This window comes from Pan paniscus, chromosome 1 (assembly GCF_029289425.2).
Source record: "Pan paniscus chromosome 1, NHGRI_mPanPan1-v2.0_pri, whole genome shotgun sequence".
Lineage (NCBI taxonomy): Eukaryota > Metazoa > Chordata > Mammalia > Primates > Hominidae > Pan > Pan paniscus.
The window spans coordinates 63335562-63354069 of record NC_073249.2 but is presented as its reverse complement, the minus strand read 5'-3'; the positions used below and the strand labels follow the sequence as shown (position 1 = coordinate 63354069).

General features: G+C 37.2%; 2 protein-coding genes across 11 annotated transcripts in view; one reads left to right on the top strand and one right to left on the bottom strand.

Moving 5' to 3' along the window:
* The window catches only part of TPR (translocated promoter region, nuclear basket protein), a 61590-nt gene extending 51133 nt beyond the window's left edge, over positions 1–10457 (bottom strand). For both annotated transcript variants that reach the window (XR_004667269.2, XM_003815594.6), the window contains exons 1-5: positions 10233–10457; positions 9552–9860; positions 8033–8137; positions 5640–5713; positions 2560–2656 (exon numbers count right to left, since the gene is read on the bottom strand). Coding sequence is in view for 1 of the 2 variants with exons in the window: in XM_003815594.6 (XP_003815642.1) it covers positions 2560–2656; positions 5640–5713; positions 8033–8137; positions 9552–9860; positions 10233–10302 (655 nt within the window). In the remaining variant the exon portion in view is untranslated. The remainder of the gene's footprint in view (positions 1–2559; positions 2657–5639; positions 5714–8032; positions 8138–9551; positions 9861–10232) is intronic.
* Positions 10442–18508, top strand: part of ODR4 (odr-4 GPCR localization factor homolog) — a 173201-nt gene continuing 165134 nt past the window's right edge. For 8 of the 9 annotated variants that reach the window (XM_063602960.1, XM_055110410.2, XM_055110420.2 and 5 more), the window contains exons 1-3: positions 10442–10646; positions 14458–14575; positions 17403–17537. In XM_063602960.1, the coding sequence (XP_063459030.1) occupies positions 14477–14575; positions 17403–17537 (234 nt within the window). In that variant the 5' untranslated portion in view covers positions 10442–10646; positions 14458–14476. Of the gene's footprint in view, positions 10647–11256; positions 11359–13429; positions 13547–14201; positions 14576–17402; positions 17538–18508 lie in introns of those variants that run through there. The other variant, XM_063602911.1, reaches the window with a different exon arrangement.

Below are 18508 nucleotides of genomic sequence, written 5' to 3'. Positions count from 1 at the left end.
CAGGTGATCTACCTGCCTCGGCCTCCCAAAGTGCTGGGATTATAGGCATGAGCCACCGTACCTGGCCAAGGGGCTGCCTTTAAAGTTCTTTTGATTTTAGACACTGTCCCTGGCCACCCAGAACCCAGGAGTTCAACATGGAAGGTGTCAAAGCAGTCTACTTGCTCCCAAACATGTTTCTAATTCAGCCTTTAGATCAGGGGTCATAAGGACCTTTACAGCTCAATAGAGATGATACTTTGTGAAAAGAAAATGTCAACACTGTGGAAGAGAACCCCAACAGAGAAAATATCATGAAAGTTTTAAAGGATAACACATTGAAGAGGCCATCCCTTCTTTTTCATTACAGAAAAAGTTATGAAAGCCATCAAGGCTGAAATAATAAATTCCTGTTGGAGGAAACTGTCCAGATGTTGTGCATGATGTCACAAAATTTGTAACAGAGCCAATCAAAGAAATCATGAAAGAGATTGTGGATATGGCAAAAAAGGTGGGATGAAGGGTTTCAAGATACGGACCTTGGAGAAATCCAAGAGCTAATAGCCACCATATCAGAGAAATTAACAGAAGATGACTGGATGGAGATGAGTGCTTCCAAACCAGTGCCAGACGATGTGGAAAAAGAATGTAGAACTAGCAGTGTCAGAAAACATATTGGTAACAGACTATCTGGTGGAAGGGTTCTGATTACCCAAGACTGCTTTTGATTTCTTTTATGACACGGATCCTTCTCTTACATGGGCACTGAAACTATAGCAAACGGTGGAAGGAAGATTGGTAATGTATAGAAACATTTTTAGAGAAATGAAAAAGCAAGTCAGACAGAAATTAGGCTGTATTTCGTAAAGTTACATTGAGTGTGCCTCCCTCTCCTGCCTCCCCTTCTACCTCTGCCACCTGACCCAGCAAGACCAACCCCTTTTCTTCAGCCTAGGTAATGTAAAGACAAGGAGGATGAAGATGGTTGTGATGATCCACTTCCATTTAATGAACAGTAAACGTATTTTCTCTTCCTTATGATTTTCTTAACATTTTTTTCTCTAGCTTACTTTATTGAAGGAGCACAGTATATAATACAGATCACAGACAAAACGTATGACAATCTACTGTGTATGTTATTGGTAAGGCTTCTAGTTAACAGCAGTAGTTAAGTTTTTGGGGAGTCAAAAGTTACACATAAATTTTCAACTGTGGGGGGAATCAGCAACCCTAACCACTGTGTTGTTTAAGGGTCAACTGTAGTTCTCAACTCTCTTATTTTAACTTGTTTCTGCCATAGTTAATTACAAATTCAATTTCTACAAATAGATGACAAAAAATTGAAATTTGTGTATCCAAACTTGTGAATTATCCAAATTTATTTTAAATACAGTGTCTTAAGCGAAATATTCAACGTTAACCTTAATTTTCCTGATATATATCCAAAGATCTATTAAAATTTTATAAATAATCATTAAGCTAAAAAGCAATGATAAATATAAAAACCTACTCAATATAGAATATACATTTTTAAAAAACTATCTATTAAATATCTAGATTTTATGAATTCCTTTAGTTGTAACTACCACTTGTTGATCAACACACTCAAGTATTTTGAAGGAACTCTTGTTGAGACTGGGAAAGTATACTTAACTAATGGAATATTATTGTATAATGATATAAATATCTGAAAATCCTTTCTTTTACAGAAATAAAAAAATTTCAAAAACCATTAAAAAAAAAAAGAACCCAAAAAACTTTTTTTTTTTTTTTTTTTTTGATACGGAGTCTGGCTCTGTCGCCCAGGCTGGAGTGCAGTGACGCAATCTTGGCTCACTACAACCTCCGCCTCCTGGGTTTAAGCAATTCTCTGCCTCAGCCTCCAAAGTAGCTGGGATTACAGGTGCGTGCCACCATGACTGGCTAATTTCTGTTATTTTTAGTAGAGACGGGGTTTCACCATCTTGGCCAGGCTGCTCTTGGACTCCTGACCTCATGATCCACCCACCTCAGCCTCCCAAAGTGCTGGGATTACAGGCGTCAGCCACCGTGCCCGGGCACCAAAGGAAACTTCTTACCATTAACTGCTTCAGAGTCAAGTTCACCTGACTACATCAGCTGTATTATATACTACAGTCTATGTTTATGTATTTTATGTCTCTGCCTCCTTCAGTCTGTTTATAAATATGGGCTGAGTATATGTTCTTATATTGAATGCTTATTATATAGCAAGGATGTCCATATGAAATAAAGAACAGTAGTTCAGCCTTTGCAAATATTTAAAGTGCTTCCAATTTGATATTATGTATAGCATTGTAGTGAAAATCTTTGCATGTAAAATCTGGTCCAAATTACTACTTCTTTGAGATGTTCTTCATTTGTGCACTTTCTAGACACTTCTTTAAACACTTGATAATGATTTAAAGATAAATGAGTAGGAGAAATAATAGGATATGACAACTCTATACTCAACCATAACAAAAAAATATCAGCAACAGAAATGGGCTGAGCACTAACTCCTAGCACTAACTGAAGAAAAATAAAGGAATGGAGCTAAAAGCTACAAGCACTTCTTCATACCTGTTAAGTATTCAAGTTCTTGAGATAGTCTCTCATTGGTTCTAATTAAGTCTCTTTTCTCAGCTTCTAATTCTTCCTTTGTTCTTGTAAATTGGCTCTGTCATATAAAGAAGTAATAAGTAAGAAAATCAAGTAGAGCAATACAGGAAAGCGAACATAGAATTGTCACTTTAGTTAACATCAGCTGTAGCGTAAATGACTGGCTTTCTCTTATAACTTACACATCAAAGTTAAAAAATACCCGTAATTCCAATGTTTCTATTTAAATTTTGGATTTTTAAAACATTTTTACTAGGCTTATGAAAATTTCTCTCATATCTCTTTTAATCACATGTAAATGTCCTAATAACTTAGAATATCACTGTATTTACACCTTAGTTCAAATTATTTTTCAAGAAAGATTCCTAAAAATTGAATTACTTAAAAGTTTTAATATATTTTGTCAGCCAGGTGCAGTGGCTCATGCCTGTAATCACAGCACTTTGGGAAATGAAGCTGGGCCGATCATTTGAGTCTAGGAGTTCAAGACCAGCTTGGGCAACACAGCGAAACCCAGTCTCTACAAGTAGAAAAAAACAGCCAGACATGGTGGCACATGCCTGCGGTCCCACCTACTCAGGAAGCTGAGGTGGGATGATCATTTGAGCCCAGGAGGCAGAGGTTGCAGTGAGCCAAGACTGCATCACCGCACTCTAGCCTGAGTGACAGAGTGAGACCCTGTCTCAAAAACAAAAAACTTGCCAAACTGCTTCCCAGCAAAACAATGGCAATCTACATGTTTTTGAGTTAGAAATATCTATCTCAAGCTACCTATGCCAGAACTGTAGGTTGCCTTTTAATATTCTTGTTTCCTGTGTAGAAGCTTTTTAGTTTGATGCAGTTCCGTTTATTTCTTTTTGCAGCTTGAACTACTGATGTGATCCAAACAATCACTACCAAGGCCAATGTCAAGAACCTTTCCCCTATGTTCACTTCTCTGAGTTTTATGGCTTCAGGTCTTACATTTAGATCTTTCATCCATCTTGGCTTGATTTCGGTATATGATGTAAGCAACACAAACATCCAACATTCATTTCTTCAAATGTGGAAATCCAGTCTTCTCAACACCATTAATGAGGAGACGATCACAACTCCATTGTGTCTTCTTGGCACCCTTGTTGAAATTAGTTGACCATATGTTTGGATTTATTTCTAGGCTCTCTATTCTATTCCATTGGTCACTTTTCTCTTTTTATGTCAGTACTGTACTATTTGGATTACTATAGTTTTATAACTGTTTTCTAAATCATGAAGTATGATGCCTCCAACTTTTTCTTGCTCAGTACTGCTTTGGTTATTATTCAGGATTTTTAAAACTGATTCCATCAGAATTTCAGAATTTTTTTTTTTTCTATTTCTGTGAAGAATGCCTTTGGAATTCTGACAGGATTGGGCTGAATCTTTATACCACTTTATAGTGTGGATGGACATTTTAGCAATATGAATTCTTCTTATCTATGAGTATGGTATATCTTTCCCATTATTTGCATCTTCAATTTCTTTCGTCAATGTTATATTATTTTCAGTATATGAATCTTTCACCTCCCAGGTTAAATTTATTCCTGTTTTTTGATGGTACTCTAATGAAATCTTTTCTTAATTTCTTTTTCAGCTAAGTCATTGTTTGTGTATAGAAATGCTACTAGATTTTTTAATATTGATTTTGTATCCTTCAATTGTATAAATTCACTTATTAGCTCTGACAGGTTTTTGTGGAATCTTTCAGGTTTTCTACATATAGGATCATATAATCTATAAGTAAAGATAATTTTATTTCTTCCTTTCCAATTTGGGTGCATTTTATTTCCTTTTCTTGTCTGATTGCTCTTGCTGGTACTTCCAGTACTATACTGAATACAAGTGGTGAGTGGGCATCCCAGCCTTGCATTGGATCTTAGTGAAAAAGCTTTCAGTTTCTTTTTTTCAGCCACCAAGCAGTTAAATAAATTCTATTACTTTTTAAGTCACTTCATAGTTTTTTTTTTCTGAAAAATTTTATGTGACTGTGTGCACACTATTTTCCTCGGTTACAGATCCATAGTTTTTACAAGATTTATAAAGATTTTGGGACAGCTCTGCTTCTTTCCAAAAGATTAAGAACCTCCGTATTGGGTTTTATTTCTGGACTGCCTTTTATTCTCTGTACTGATTTTTATATCAGCATTGTAATATCTTAATAACCATACTTTATAAAACTTGAATATGTGGCTATGCAAGTACTTAATTTAAATTGATACTTCCTTTTTTTAGAAGCATCCTAGCTATTACTATGTTTTTTTCCCCAATCATCTTTAGAACTACATTAACAAGTTTCTGGCTATCTGACTTGGACTTAAGAGTCAAAATGTATTACCAACACATTAATTTGGAAAACATTTCCATCCAGAAATTTGCAATATCTTCATTTATAAAGGTATATTCTCACAGTTTTCAGAGAAGTATTTGAGTTTTCTTGGGTATTGAGTCATTCTTCATATAAATACATTTCTTACAAAGCCTTTCTAGGTATACTACGAGGCTTTTTGTGCCTATTCAGATTCTGGAAGTAAATTTTTTTTTCCCTTCAGAAATGTGAAGCAATTATCTTTCAACACCAAATAAAATGCAAATTTTAAAAAAGCAATGGCAAAAGTATAAGATTGTATCTGGTTAAAAAATAATTGCGTGCAACCACTTTAATTAACAAATTTGTCAGCAATCCCTGTGATCATATTCAAACTGTCATTCTTACAAAACTACCCTAAGGAAATGACTACCAATGTGGATTCACCCAAATTCCCAACTGTATCACATTTGATATAATACCTGGACTACAGTAAGCATTCAATAGATAATTTCTGTTGAATAAAAGAGATGTCCAATCTATCAATAAAACATAGATCCAATTAAGGAATTTATATATACATATTTTTGTTAGTAGCTTCCCCTAATAGGACATCAGTTACATCTTCCCATTGACTAATAACTGATAAACAATCAGAATAGAATGTCCCTTCAAGTAACATGTCTACAATGAGCTTATTCAAAGAAATATCTCTTACCTGAATGGCAATATTGCGATCCTGAGCAATTTCAAGTTCTTTGTTTTTCTCAGTTAGTGCCTTCAGTTGATTGTCTGGATAAAAGGAATTTTATGAATACATACACATTTGCTTAAAACTTGCAATGAGTGTTTTTATGCAACTGCCAACCTTACACATTTTAATAAATGAAAAAACAGAAGCCCAGAAAGACTGCATTGTACATCACATTCCAAATTCATGAATGCATTCAAAATTTACTGTGTTCTAGACCAAAATTTTAAATATGCTATCCTGACTCCAAATCAAATGTATAATAATCCTAGCCAACATTTATGGGGAAAGTCACATGCAATTAGTAATTCCTTTATTTTTCAATGCCATCTTCTAAGTCAACATATATCATAAGAAACAGTGAACTGTACTTAGCAGTAAGAAAATGGAGTTAAAAAGACAGGATCAAGAGAGAAAAAGCATTTAAACTATATAACATGTATATACTGCAAATCACAATAATGAATATTTGCAATTCCTATCATTTATCACTCTAAATAGAGCCTTTAAAGAAAAAACATTATGCTTGATAAGGCACTTATCAATCTCTCAATTGCCACTCAAAATGGGCTCTTTTCCCTTACATGCAGTTTCTCTTCTAAACACAGGCTAACTAGAAAAAATATAATTTTTAAAATTTTTCCAAAAATATACATTTTGAAACTGTATTTCACTAAAATACATATGTTGGCAATTTAATAAGCAAATACATTTTAATTAATTCTAATCTTAACTTCTATTTAAAGAGGACCATTAAAGCAAAAAAACCCCATTAAATGTGTCTAAATTTTCTATTTTGTTTTAATATTATTTACTGCTTTCCAGACTTACTGATCCAGAGTATATAAATACACGCACACACGCACACACATTAACTGTATACCACAGGAAAGTATCTGATGTATCTGTAGGTTCATCCCTTTTTCTCTTCTCCCAGATCTCGTAAAAGCTGTATTCACAGTCATTTTTCTCAAATTCTTCGGCACTACTACTAAACAGATCTTTTTATTATGCCTAGGCAAAACTACATAGATAATGAACCAGATCTAGCTATATATGCTCCATCACACATGTATGCATATACATTATGTTCTTAAAATGAGGGGTACCAAAAGTAGCTGAAAAAAGTTATAACCTACATAGTTGATGGTCATGGACCCATTAAGAAGGAAAGCTGCAATTTTAATCATTTCTTTGATTACGAACTTCCTGTGTTCCTTCTCCATCAATCAAATTAAAATTGAACTATATTGAGTATCAGTTAATTATACGAGCCAGACACAGTGGCAATCCCAGCACTTTGGGAGGCCGAGGCGGGAGAATCGCTCGAGGCCAGGAGTTCAAGACCAGCCTGGCCAACATGGCGAACCACTGTATCTACTAAAAATACAAAAATTAGCTGGGCCTGGTGGTACATGCCTGTAATTCCAGCTACTCAGGAGGCTGAGGCACAAGAATCACTTGAACCCAAGAGGCAGAGGTTGCAGAGAGCCAAGATCGCACCACTGCACTCCAGCCTGGGCAACACAGTGAGACTCTGTCTCCAAAAAGAAGGAAAAAAAAAATTAATTACGCCTTCATAGAGATCTTTCCTAATGTTCTGGTGTTTGCTTTCTTAAATCAGAAGTAGTCTACAGCCAGACCACCCTGAAGGCACCCCATCTCGTCTGATCTCGGAAGCTAAGCAGGGTGGGGCCTGGTCAGAACTTGGATGGGAAAAGCAAAGCACAAGACATATCATCCTCCTAAGAAATGTCAGGATCTTTAACATCTTGTGAACTTTCTAAAACTTAATGATGTAAGAAAACTAAGAAAGAGATTAGCTATCAATCTTTTATAGGAACTAGGCCTTAAAGGGGAAATATCCTGAGATTCATAGATATTTATAAAAATTATTAAAAAATGGAGTTAAAACATAAATATAATGAAATCAATAGGCTTCGATTCTTCAACTTAAAAACAAGCCACTCTCTACTTCTTTAGTTGCATAATGCTTTCACCTTTTTAAAAAGATTTCAAGAACGCTTATCTCATTTGATTTACAAAGCTGTCTAGGTAGACAGACATGTGGGTCTAACCATTTTATAAACAATAATCAGATACTGTTAAGATTTACATGTGGCAAAAGCAATTTTAATAGCAAAATCAGAATAAGAATCCAGGCCTCCTGACCATTAAATTCTGTGTTCTTACAAAATCTTTACCACTAAGTGAAAAATCAAAATATCACCATAATAAAAACCAATGATGCTTAATCAATATTTTCATGTTTAGTAAGTAAATGTTTCCAAAGTATATAAAGGAGTATCTGAAGATTTCGATACTCCGAGAACACTTATAAAGATGCATTAAATACTTACTGAGTTTCTCTAGCTCAAGCCGCAAGCTTTGACACTCTCGGGTTTCATTCACAAGTCTCTCCTGACTGTGGGACAACCTCTTTTCTATTTCAAAATACTGTTGTTCTACAGCAGACAAGCAAAAAACAAAAAAACAAAATCAAACACATGTACATACATTGTGAATACTGTTATTTATTTCTAATAACCTTGATTTTAAAACTTAAGATACAGTATTAGAATTGCGCTCCACGTAAGAGAATCTGAGTAAAGATAAATAGACTGAGCACTGAAAAGGACTTAAAGCATTTCCAAACGACTTACATGACAAAAAATAAAAAATAAAAATAAGGCCTAAAAGGGGCTTTACAAATCAATGTCTTCAAGGCAGGTAACCTCATTTATCTTAGTATTTTCTCCAGACATCAGTAAACTGCTTAATAAATAAAGTATTTATTAAACGAGAAAAAATTGTTTAGACAAAAAAAACTGCTTTGTTTTAAAAGACTTCTTTTATAGTAGTCAAGATATTACCTGAAAGCATAAAACTACTAAATTTATGTAAAAGTAAATGTGTAAACTTTCCAAGGGAAGGGATTGAATATCATGTTCAGCATAGTATCAGGAACATGTAAGACATTCAATATTTATGGTGCAAATTAATAAATAGAATGCAATGTACTATACTCAGCTCTGGGATCAGAGAACTAATTTTCAAGGTCAATTCTGCTTGACAGTTACACTTTTTTTGAAGTAAAAACTTGTTCAGAATTTCCAGTCAACTTAGCAAGAACAGTATGAACCTCCCCAAACAAATGGTAAACCAAAACACATTAACAGGAAGTTTGTATTTTACTAATGGTAATGACTATATTCTTCATATTTTTTTCAAGGATGTTCAAGCCATTATTGTCAGTAACTTTCTTACTTAAAGGCCTACTTTAGGTAATTACAAGAAAATTTTAATATTTTCTATCAAACTCCAACTTTTTAAGAGAAATCAAAATATATTAAATTTATGTACTGCACATTCACTGTGTTTCCAGCGCTCTTATGCACCTAATATTCATTTTTGTAAACATCTGATTCGTTCTGGAGCCACGGGACGACGCACACACTAAGAACAAGTGCACAGAGCGGTCAATTTGGCAAAGGCCTAGAATGCAGGTGCCTAGAAAATAGGGCGGAGCCACTATCAGTTGAAGTGCAACAAAACATATAAGGTACTCTAGGCTTAGAGAGATGGGTTCGCAGACTCTATCAAGTCTGTTTCCCGTCTGCCGGACGAAGGAAAATAAGCGTCCCTGTATGAGCCTACCCTAACTACAAAGAAAATGCTACTAAACTTAGATTCAGATTTTTTTTTCAAAGGCTTCTTATCAAACTGTAAGGAGCAGGAAAGCGAAGGCTCAGGATATCCACAGAGCCCAGGAAGTGAGGTTAACAGAGCGGTACCCAGTGCCAACTTGATGGGGGAAGACCAGACCCAAAGGGCGGGAGTCGAGCCCAAAACCAAGGACGGAAAGAGCATCTCACTTACCGCTCTCCACCTTAAATTTCTCATGCCGCCCCTTCAGGCCATCGATCTCGGATTGCTGATCAGCAAGGAACTTTTCAAGTTTGTTCTGGACAGACTTGGGCAGCTTGTTCAGCTCCGTGCGCTCCAGGACTTGCTGCAACACCGCCGCCATGTCGGTGGGGCCAGGGACCCCAGTGGCAGCGGCCGACGGGGTAGAAGCGGAGAAGAAAGGCGAAGACCAGCAGGACCCAGACGCCTGGGCCGCCGCCTCTATCACCTCGCTCGGTGGCTCGCGCGCGCCCGCCCGCCGGAGACTCCCACGGCGGGACCCTGGGAAATCGAGTCCACCCTCAGCGGCAGCGTTTCAGCAACAGCACCTCACCGCCCGCGACCGAAGTGCGCGCGCAGCCGTTGGAAGCTACGAACCCTGGGAACCCGAGCTCAGAGGCTATCCCTGATCCTCTTGCGCACTCAATTTTCCGGCTTCCAGCTCCACCCACTTCAGGCCTTATAGGGCTCTGGGAAATGTAGTGTTTTTCTCATTCCCTTCCGGGAGCCCAATCCTGCACCGCCCTTTCAGCTTCCGTTTTTCTCCCCGCTCCCCTGGCTCTCCTATCTCGGCCCCGTAACCGCTGTCCGCACGGTGGCGCCACATACGTACTCGTCACCCCTTGGCCCTCCCTGAAGAGCTGGTGACCTTACCGTCAAAGCCCCGGGATGCCATGGATCGTCCTCGTTGGCGGCTTCTGGACACTGAGCCACTAGAGGGCATCGGTCCCGGTAGGGCCGGACGGCAGGCTCCGGGCTACCGCCACGCTCTCTATGGCGCCCAGAAGGGGGCGGGGTGGCGACCGCAGTCGCTTTGGCTGAGGCTCTGCGGGGAAGGGAGGGGGGCTTTACGTCATCAATCTGCGCCACCTGACTCCCAAGACCCTGGCTTTGGAGTGGGAAGTGAGGTGTGGGAAGTAGGTCGCTTTCTGATGAATTCAGTGGCAGTGAATTGAGACCTGAGGGAATCTGGCCCCTAGAGGCTGGTACTTGCGCCCGAAACCCCCATCTCCGGCGGAGAGACCGTCCGAGGTAATTGTCTGCCACGAGTGCACATTCTGAAAACAGGTAAGTCAGCCTAAGTGTAGTGTGTGTGTGTGTGTGTGTGTGTGTGTGTGTGTGTTTGTGTGTGTGCGCTCTCTTTTCAAGAGAAAAAGGAAGGGACAGTGTTGGAAACATGGACAGTCACTCCGGCACACACTTCTGACGAACTTACCTTGTGTGAAACGGCGTACCTAAATGGTTTTTGGTGGTGGGGAGGTGGTACTGAGTGATTCAGTACCCGGGAATTTAAGGACCCGGGTTAATTCTTCAGGAGGAGAATTAAAAGAAACCGGTAGCACTTTGAGTGTAGCCTATGTTTTAAATTTTTCGTTGCAGAAACTGTTACCTAACATTATATTGTTTTTAAAATTGAAAACTGTTGTAACTGAAGTTTTAAAACACATTGTTAATTTCTACAGTAACAGAACTTGTATGGTTCCAGATCATAATTCTGTAATTTTAAAGCTCAATCCGTAGATTGTTTCGTGTTTACTATTATGAAAGAATTTGTTAAATTATTCATTGTAAATAATGCATTCCCAGTGTCGTCTCTCTGCAGTTCCCACAGTCGTGGGCCTTCTGTGAATTGGTGATTTAGTTCTTATATGAAATTTATTCTTTTTCTCTAGTTCCTACTTTTGAATCATGTCGTGAAGCCGTCTGAGAAATCTAAATGGAAGCATTTTATGATATTTTGTAATAACTAAGGAAAAATAAATCAGCAGCGGAGCTTAAGGTTGATTTTTCCCCAAAAATATTTTTTAGATAAGCATTGTAATTAAAGTTGCTGGTATATGAAGTATTATGCTATGTCCTAAGCCCACAGTATTATCATACTGTTGATCTGTCATTTGGGAAATGTAGATTTTTCTGTACTTAGATTCACAGAATCCTAAAATTAGATAGGTTTTCAGATCTGCTAGGATTCAAATGCTTTATTTTATAGATTAGGAAACCAGAGCCCAGAAAGGTTGAGTTGTGTCAGTCACAGTGCTTGCACCACAAAGGCTTTGGCTGATATACAACATTTCTGGAAAATTATGACCCTATAAGGCAAAATACAGTTGTCCCTTGGTATTCGTGGGGCATTGGTTCCAGGACCCTCTCACCTGCCCACCCCATGGATATGAAATCCATGGATGCTCCAGTTCCTTATATTAAATGGTGTAGCATTTGCATATCTTAAATCATCTCTAAGTTACTTATAATACCTAATACAATGTAAATGCTATAGTTGTTATATTGTTTAGGGAATAGTGACAAGAAAAAACATCTTTAATGATACAGATGTAATCATGCTTTAAAAAAATAATTTTTCAATCTGTGGTTGGTTGAATACATGGAAGTGGAAACCACAGATGTGGAAAGCTGACTATATACATTTTTAGTACTGCCTTTTATAAAGTATGGTTGACTACATTTAAAAATTTTGAAAGAGCACTAAAGAAAAACTTATCTGACATTCAATCAGATTTCATAATTGAATAGATTTTCATCTCCCTATTACATTCAGTTTCTTACACATTAATATGGCTACTAGGTGACACCCTAGAAGAAATAAGGTTAAAAGGTTAAATATAACTTTAGAATTACTTGTATTTGTTGCAAGAATTAAGAATTATTAGACCAGAAGGAAAAGGAGTATAATATGATGTAGAGGAAAGTAGATACATAGAATTGCATACCTTAAGGCATTACTAAAAGGTAAAAGCCCTTAACTTCACAGAAGCAACAGTGATATTTAGACAAGCATTCCTAGACTTAGTCTCTAAAAAATGATATGCAAATCTGATTCACGTCTATTGTTGTCAAAAAAGAGCTAGGAAGGCCAGGCATGGTGGCTCACACCTGTAATCCCAGCACTTTGGGAGGCCAAGGCAGGCAGATCACACGGTCAGGAGATCGAGACCATCCTGGCTAACACTGTGAAACCCCGTCTCTACTAAAAATACAAAAAATTAGCCGAGTGTGGTGGTGGGTGCCTGTAGTCCCAGCTACCTGGGAGGCTAAGGCAGGAGAATGGCGTGAACCTGGGAGGCAGAGCTTACATTGAGCCGAGATCGCGCCACTGCACTCCAGCCTGGGCAACAGAGCAAGACTCCATCTCAAAAAACAAAAAAAAAGAGCCAGGAAGAAATTAATGTATTTTGAGACAAAACTGAACAAGCTCATTGAAACAATAAGGAAACAGCCTCCAGTAGGACATTTCAAACTTGAATCCATTCTCTGGGCTTTAGTTTTAAAATGCAAAACCGTCTTGTGACTGACAGTTTACTGGTATCAGATATACCATCCCAGCATATCTCTGGTAGCCTTAACTTTGTGGTACTGAATAAGATTCACATTTTTAACAGAATCCAAATGATGATGATTCCTAAATTGCAGTGTTCAAAATACTGTAACTGTGTTCCTGCAGTCTCTGTTTGTTTTATAGCTCTTTTGGATATCATCTCTTTTACATTTTCATCCTCACTGATTATGAACTCCTTGATTTAATCATTCATTATATTGCCTAGCTCTTTTATTCAATATCTTTGGTTTTAAGCTATAGAAATGCAAATCAAAGGAGCATAAGCCAATAGAGGGAATGAATATACTGACTTCCATCCACAAACCAGAGAGAAAACAGAGTAAGAGCTACCCTTAGTAATGATTTAATTGAAGGACTGGTTACGATTCCTCATTATGAGCGTGGTGTTGAAAAACATGGATTCTAGAGCCAGAGTGTCTGAATTTAAGTCCCTCCTTTGCCACGTACCCAGCTTTGTCACTTTGGCAAGTTATTTAATCAACTTCTCTCATTTCAGTTTCTTCATCTATAAAATGAGGATTATAATAATGGTACCCACTTCCTGGGGTTTTATGAATTATTAATGTTACATGGAAAGTACTTACAATAATGCGTTGTACAAAGTAGAAGCTATGTAAGTGTTGTTATTGTATTGCTATTTATCCACTTAAATAACTCTTACTGTAGTATGTATTGCTCAAGGACAGAGATTGTGTTGCTCATCTTTGTGTTATCCCACTTAGCATAGTTTCTAAGCAAATAGTATAGTTCTTTCATATATGCTTATCAAGTAAATGAATTTGATTCTACCTCCTAATGAACTATTCAGAAATTCATGTTTACGATTTTAGCAATGAGAACACCAAGACTTAGCAATAGATTATCAAAGATAATACAACTAGGGAGTAGATCTAAAATAAGAAATCTGGTGTGTTGGCTGGGCACGGTGGCTCACCCCTGTAATCCCAGCACTTAGGAGGCCGAGGCGGGCAGATCACCTGAGGTCAGGAGTTCGAGACCAGCCTGGCCAACATGGTGAAACCCCGTCTCTACTAAAAACACAAAAATTAGCCGGGCATGGTCGTGGGCCCTTGTAACCCCAGCTACTCAGGAGGCTGAGGCAGGAGAATCGCTTGAACCTGGGAGGCAGAGGTTACAGTGTGCCGAGATTGCGCCACTGCACTCCAGCCTGGGTGACGAGCAAAACTCCGTCTCAAAAAAAAAAAAAAAAAAAAAACTGGTGTGTTGCTTACTAGTTTAGTATCCTCTTATCCTCTCCCTTATCCCAGGTATGAGTAAAAGGTTTGATCTCTCATGTCAACTCTGATTGATTTGTGGTTGTTTCCTGCTGCACTGTATTGAGAAGAACTCTGGAACTGCATCTGAACTTTGCAAGAAGGAATACACTATGTAATAAGCATTTGCTGCAAGGCATGAGATAGCCTCAGGATAGTATCACTTCTCTTGCTAAACTACTCCCATGATAAAGACATTGCAAATGATATTTTACCTAAAAATGCTGTATCTTTTCTCCTTGTGATATAGGAGATTTTAGTTCCTAAAAATGGGAAGAACCTACATTGTAGAAGAGACTGTTGGCCAGTATCTTTCAAACATAAATCTCCAAGGAAAGGCTTTTGTCTCTGGCCTTTTAATAGGACAGGTATGTATCTTTTACTCTGCATTTATTACTAAATAATTACTCTGTAATTTATTTAAAAAATTACTTGTTGATTTAAAGTTAAAAGATGCTATTTAATAATAAACTCAAGATTGGGGGATGGAAGAAGAAATGTGGAAGAAGTAACTTTAAAGTAGGTCTTTGAGGAAACATGGAGAAGTAGACAAACCTAGCCCAATTTTGCTCGTCACAACACCTTCCCCTTTGACCATGTAAACGTAATTTATAATATGGAAACTTCAGAATTAGAATGTTTATTGACCAGATTTTTCACATTTTGTTGTCTTTCCAAAGTGTTTTGTATTCCCTTCTAATCTTTTTAATATCTGGTTGTCCAATTCTTTACAAAAGAAGCTTTTGAAAATTTTATTCCTATTCTAATTTGTGTTGTCTTATATCAGACTTATGGCAACAGTGGTCATATTTTTGTTATAAGCTATAGTACCCATCTTACTGAATTTTTTTTTGTTGTTGTTGGATCAATAGGGAGGGAGAGGGATTGGGAAAAATTTGGAAATTAGACAAATTCTAATTTCCTCTTAGAGCTGAGTCTTAAAAACACAAAATGGAACAGAGATTCAGATACTTATTTTAAAACCCATGCCACTGATTTCTTATGAGTGAAGGAAGAACGTGTTAATCGGCAAGAGGGACCGGTCAGTAGTACAAAGCCAAAAAAAAAAAAAAAAAAAAGGAGAGTCACACAGGCAAGCTGACTGTGTCCATCCAAACACGGGAGAGTGCACTTTGGCCCAAGGACTTGATTTTGAGGCCTACTAGCCAATAAAGCTCTTATTGGGACAATTTTCTTTCTAGATATCTTAGCCTGATGCCTTAGAATCTTCAAATTACGTAATTAACTTTCCTTATTCTGATTCTATCCATATTCCCAAGCTACTTTCTTTTATAATTTGATGCCCCATGTTATCTACTTATAAAGAATACACTGTCCAGAGGACTCAAGTGTTCAGATGCCTTCATGACATTTTAGTTTTCTACATCATTCTGAATAAACTTAATCAATGTCAGTCTAGCCATGAAAGACAGGCTCATTTTCAGAATTTTTACAAATCAGATTTCTTAATTTGCAAGACAGAGGGCAGATCTACATGGTTCAACCAGGTAGCACCACTCTGTGAGGCCTCTCATTAGACAGCCAGACTGCCTCTCTTGAGAACAGTGTGAATTTCTTTTTAATTCAGTTGTAATGTGGTGCTCTTTTTGTTAGGAGTTTTCTATTTAAGTTTTTTTCTTTCTCTTTGTTTAAAATATTTAAGAGAAGAAGAGTCTTAGAGAAAGATGTGATCAGTAGAGATAAAAAGTCAGGGAGAAAGACCCTCTTCTAAATTTGTCTTAACTGGATAAAGGTTGTTTCTAAAGCTCAGGCAAACTGCCATCTTACAAATGAGTGTCTCATAATTTAAGGCCTTCCTTCTATCTCTTTTTATGCTCTAGTATGTATTGCTCACGGACAGAGCCATTCATTCCTTTCAGTATTCTACGTGCTTTTTCTTCCAGAGTTCATTACTTTTTCCTCTCCTTCCTCTTAAGCTTGCCTGTTTCCTGGTCTCTGTCAGTTTCTTTTTCTTTTCAAAGTTATACATTTTATGAAGAAAAGAGGAGCCTTCTTAACTGAGACCTACTTTCTTTTCCTGTGTTTATTTGAATGTAACTTCCTGAAAATAACCTGTAGGAATAGTTACTCTTATTTTCTATCCCAAGATGATACTAATGATCAGAGTTTCAGGTCATGTGTGGGGATGATACAATGCTAACTTGCATTAGCAGTGTTATTTTCACTCTTTTTTTATAGGAAACTTTCACTCTAGTGAAACTGAGCTATTAAATGTTCCCCTACATTTATTTTTAGATCTCCCAACTTTGGTTACTACTTAACTGATATTACAGCTGAAGAACAGATTGGGTGTGGTGGCTCATGCCTGTAATCCCAATGCCTTGGGTGGCTGAGGTGGGAGGATTGCTTGAAGCTCAGAGTTTGACCTAGCCTGGGCAACATAGCAAGACTCTGTCTCTACAAAAAAGTAAAAAAAAAAAAAAAAGCCAGGCGTTATGGCTGATTGTTTGAGCCTGTAGTCCTAGCTACTTGGGAGACTACTTGGGGGGAGGATTGCTTGAGCCCAGGAGTGCAAGGTTGCAGTGAGCTATGATCACACCACTGCACTCCAGCCTGGGCATTAGAGCAAGACCCTGTCTCTAAATAAATAAATAAATACACACACACACAAAGAACAAAAAACAAAACAAAACAAAAACTTGAGGAACATAGAATCTGTATCACTTTAAATTGTGTCCCAAATCCCCTTTGTTATTCTGTGGAAATGTATGTGGAAGTTCCCTACTGTCATCATTTCAGTTAAAATAAGACACAAAAGGTCATTTGTTGTTTAATTTTACTAATATTTTCCAATCTGTTCATTTATAACTTATAAAACAAATATAACTAGAAAACTGAATAAGCATATTACTTTTTAGTTAATGTAATTCATTCACTCATCCAGTAAACCATTTTTAGGGACCACTCCATGATTTACATTTGAGTTGTCCAAATAAATAAGAAGCTGATATTAAATACATTAAAAGATAAACAACGTGAGGGAAAGGTTGTAAGGCCATCCTTGAAAATTAGCTTCCCTTTAGCTTCCTCTATAATGTGGGTATTAATGATTTAACCTGTTACAAATATCACTCAGTTTTTGCATGTCATAAAAGCTAAGGAATTCAGGTATCACTCTAATTAGATTGAGGAATCAGATATCACTCTAACAAGCTTTTTAATTTGTTTTTGAAGTGTTCGTCACAAAAGGATTATGTGATTCTTGCCACTAGAACACCACCCAAAGAGGAGCAAAGTGAGAACCTCAAACATCCCAAAGCTAAGTTGGATAACTTGGATGAAGAATGGGCCACAGAACATGCCTGCCAGGTTATCTTGTTTTTTGTTTATATGTTTAAGTTTTATTTCAAAAAAGAGCTAGAATCAAGAAGATTTAGTGAATGAGTAGAGAGAAGAGACATAGGGAGAAAGTAGCTAAAGATGACTGAGATTTTTAGTCTGGGTGTCTAGGAGGATAGTGTTGGCATTACATGAGGAAGAAACAGATTTGGGATGGGTGAGTGGGAATAATGACTAAATTAATTCACTTACAAGTATTTATTGAATGAATTATATATCATCAAATAAATAATGTTAGAATAAGGTAAAAATAGAATCATTTCCTTTTCTGGGGTTGGGGGTGAGGGGAGGGAACTTAGAGGACAGGTCAGTAGGTGCAGCAAGCCACCATGGCACACGTATACCTATGTGACAGACCTGCACATTCTGCGTTTTTGTTTGTTTGTTTTAAGAAAAAGAATTTTCTTTAATAAATAAAAGATTTATTTCATTTTCCAATCAACTTTAAATCTTTAAATCTTTTAAACTCAAACGTGTTTCTGTGTATGTAGATATATATATATATATATATATATAGATATATATATATATATAGATATATATATATATACACACATGGACATATATTTGTGTCTGTGTATGTGTTTGATTATGGAGCAGTGTGTAGTTATATTAAAAAATAAAATAAAATCTTGCCTGTAATCCCAGCACTTTGGGAGGCCAAGGTGGGTGGATGACCTGAGGTCAGGAGTTCAAGACCAGCCTGGCCAACATGGTGAAACCCTGTCTCTATTAAAAATATGAAAAATTAGCCAGGTGTGGTGGCAGGTGCCTGTAATCCCAGCTACTTGGGAGGCTGAGGCAGGAGAATTGCTTGAACCTGGGAGGCGGAGGTTGCAATTAGCCAAGATTGCACCATTGCACTCCAGCCTGGGCAACAAAGCGAGACTCTGTCTCAACAAAACAAAACGAAGAAATCCAATATTTAATTATTATTATTT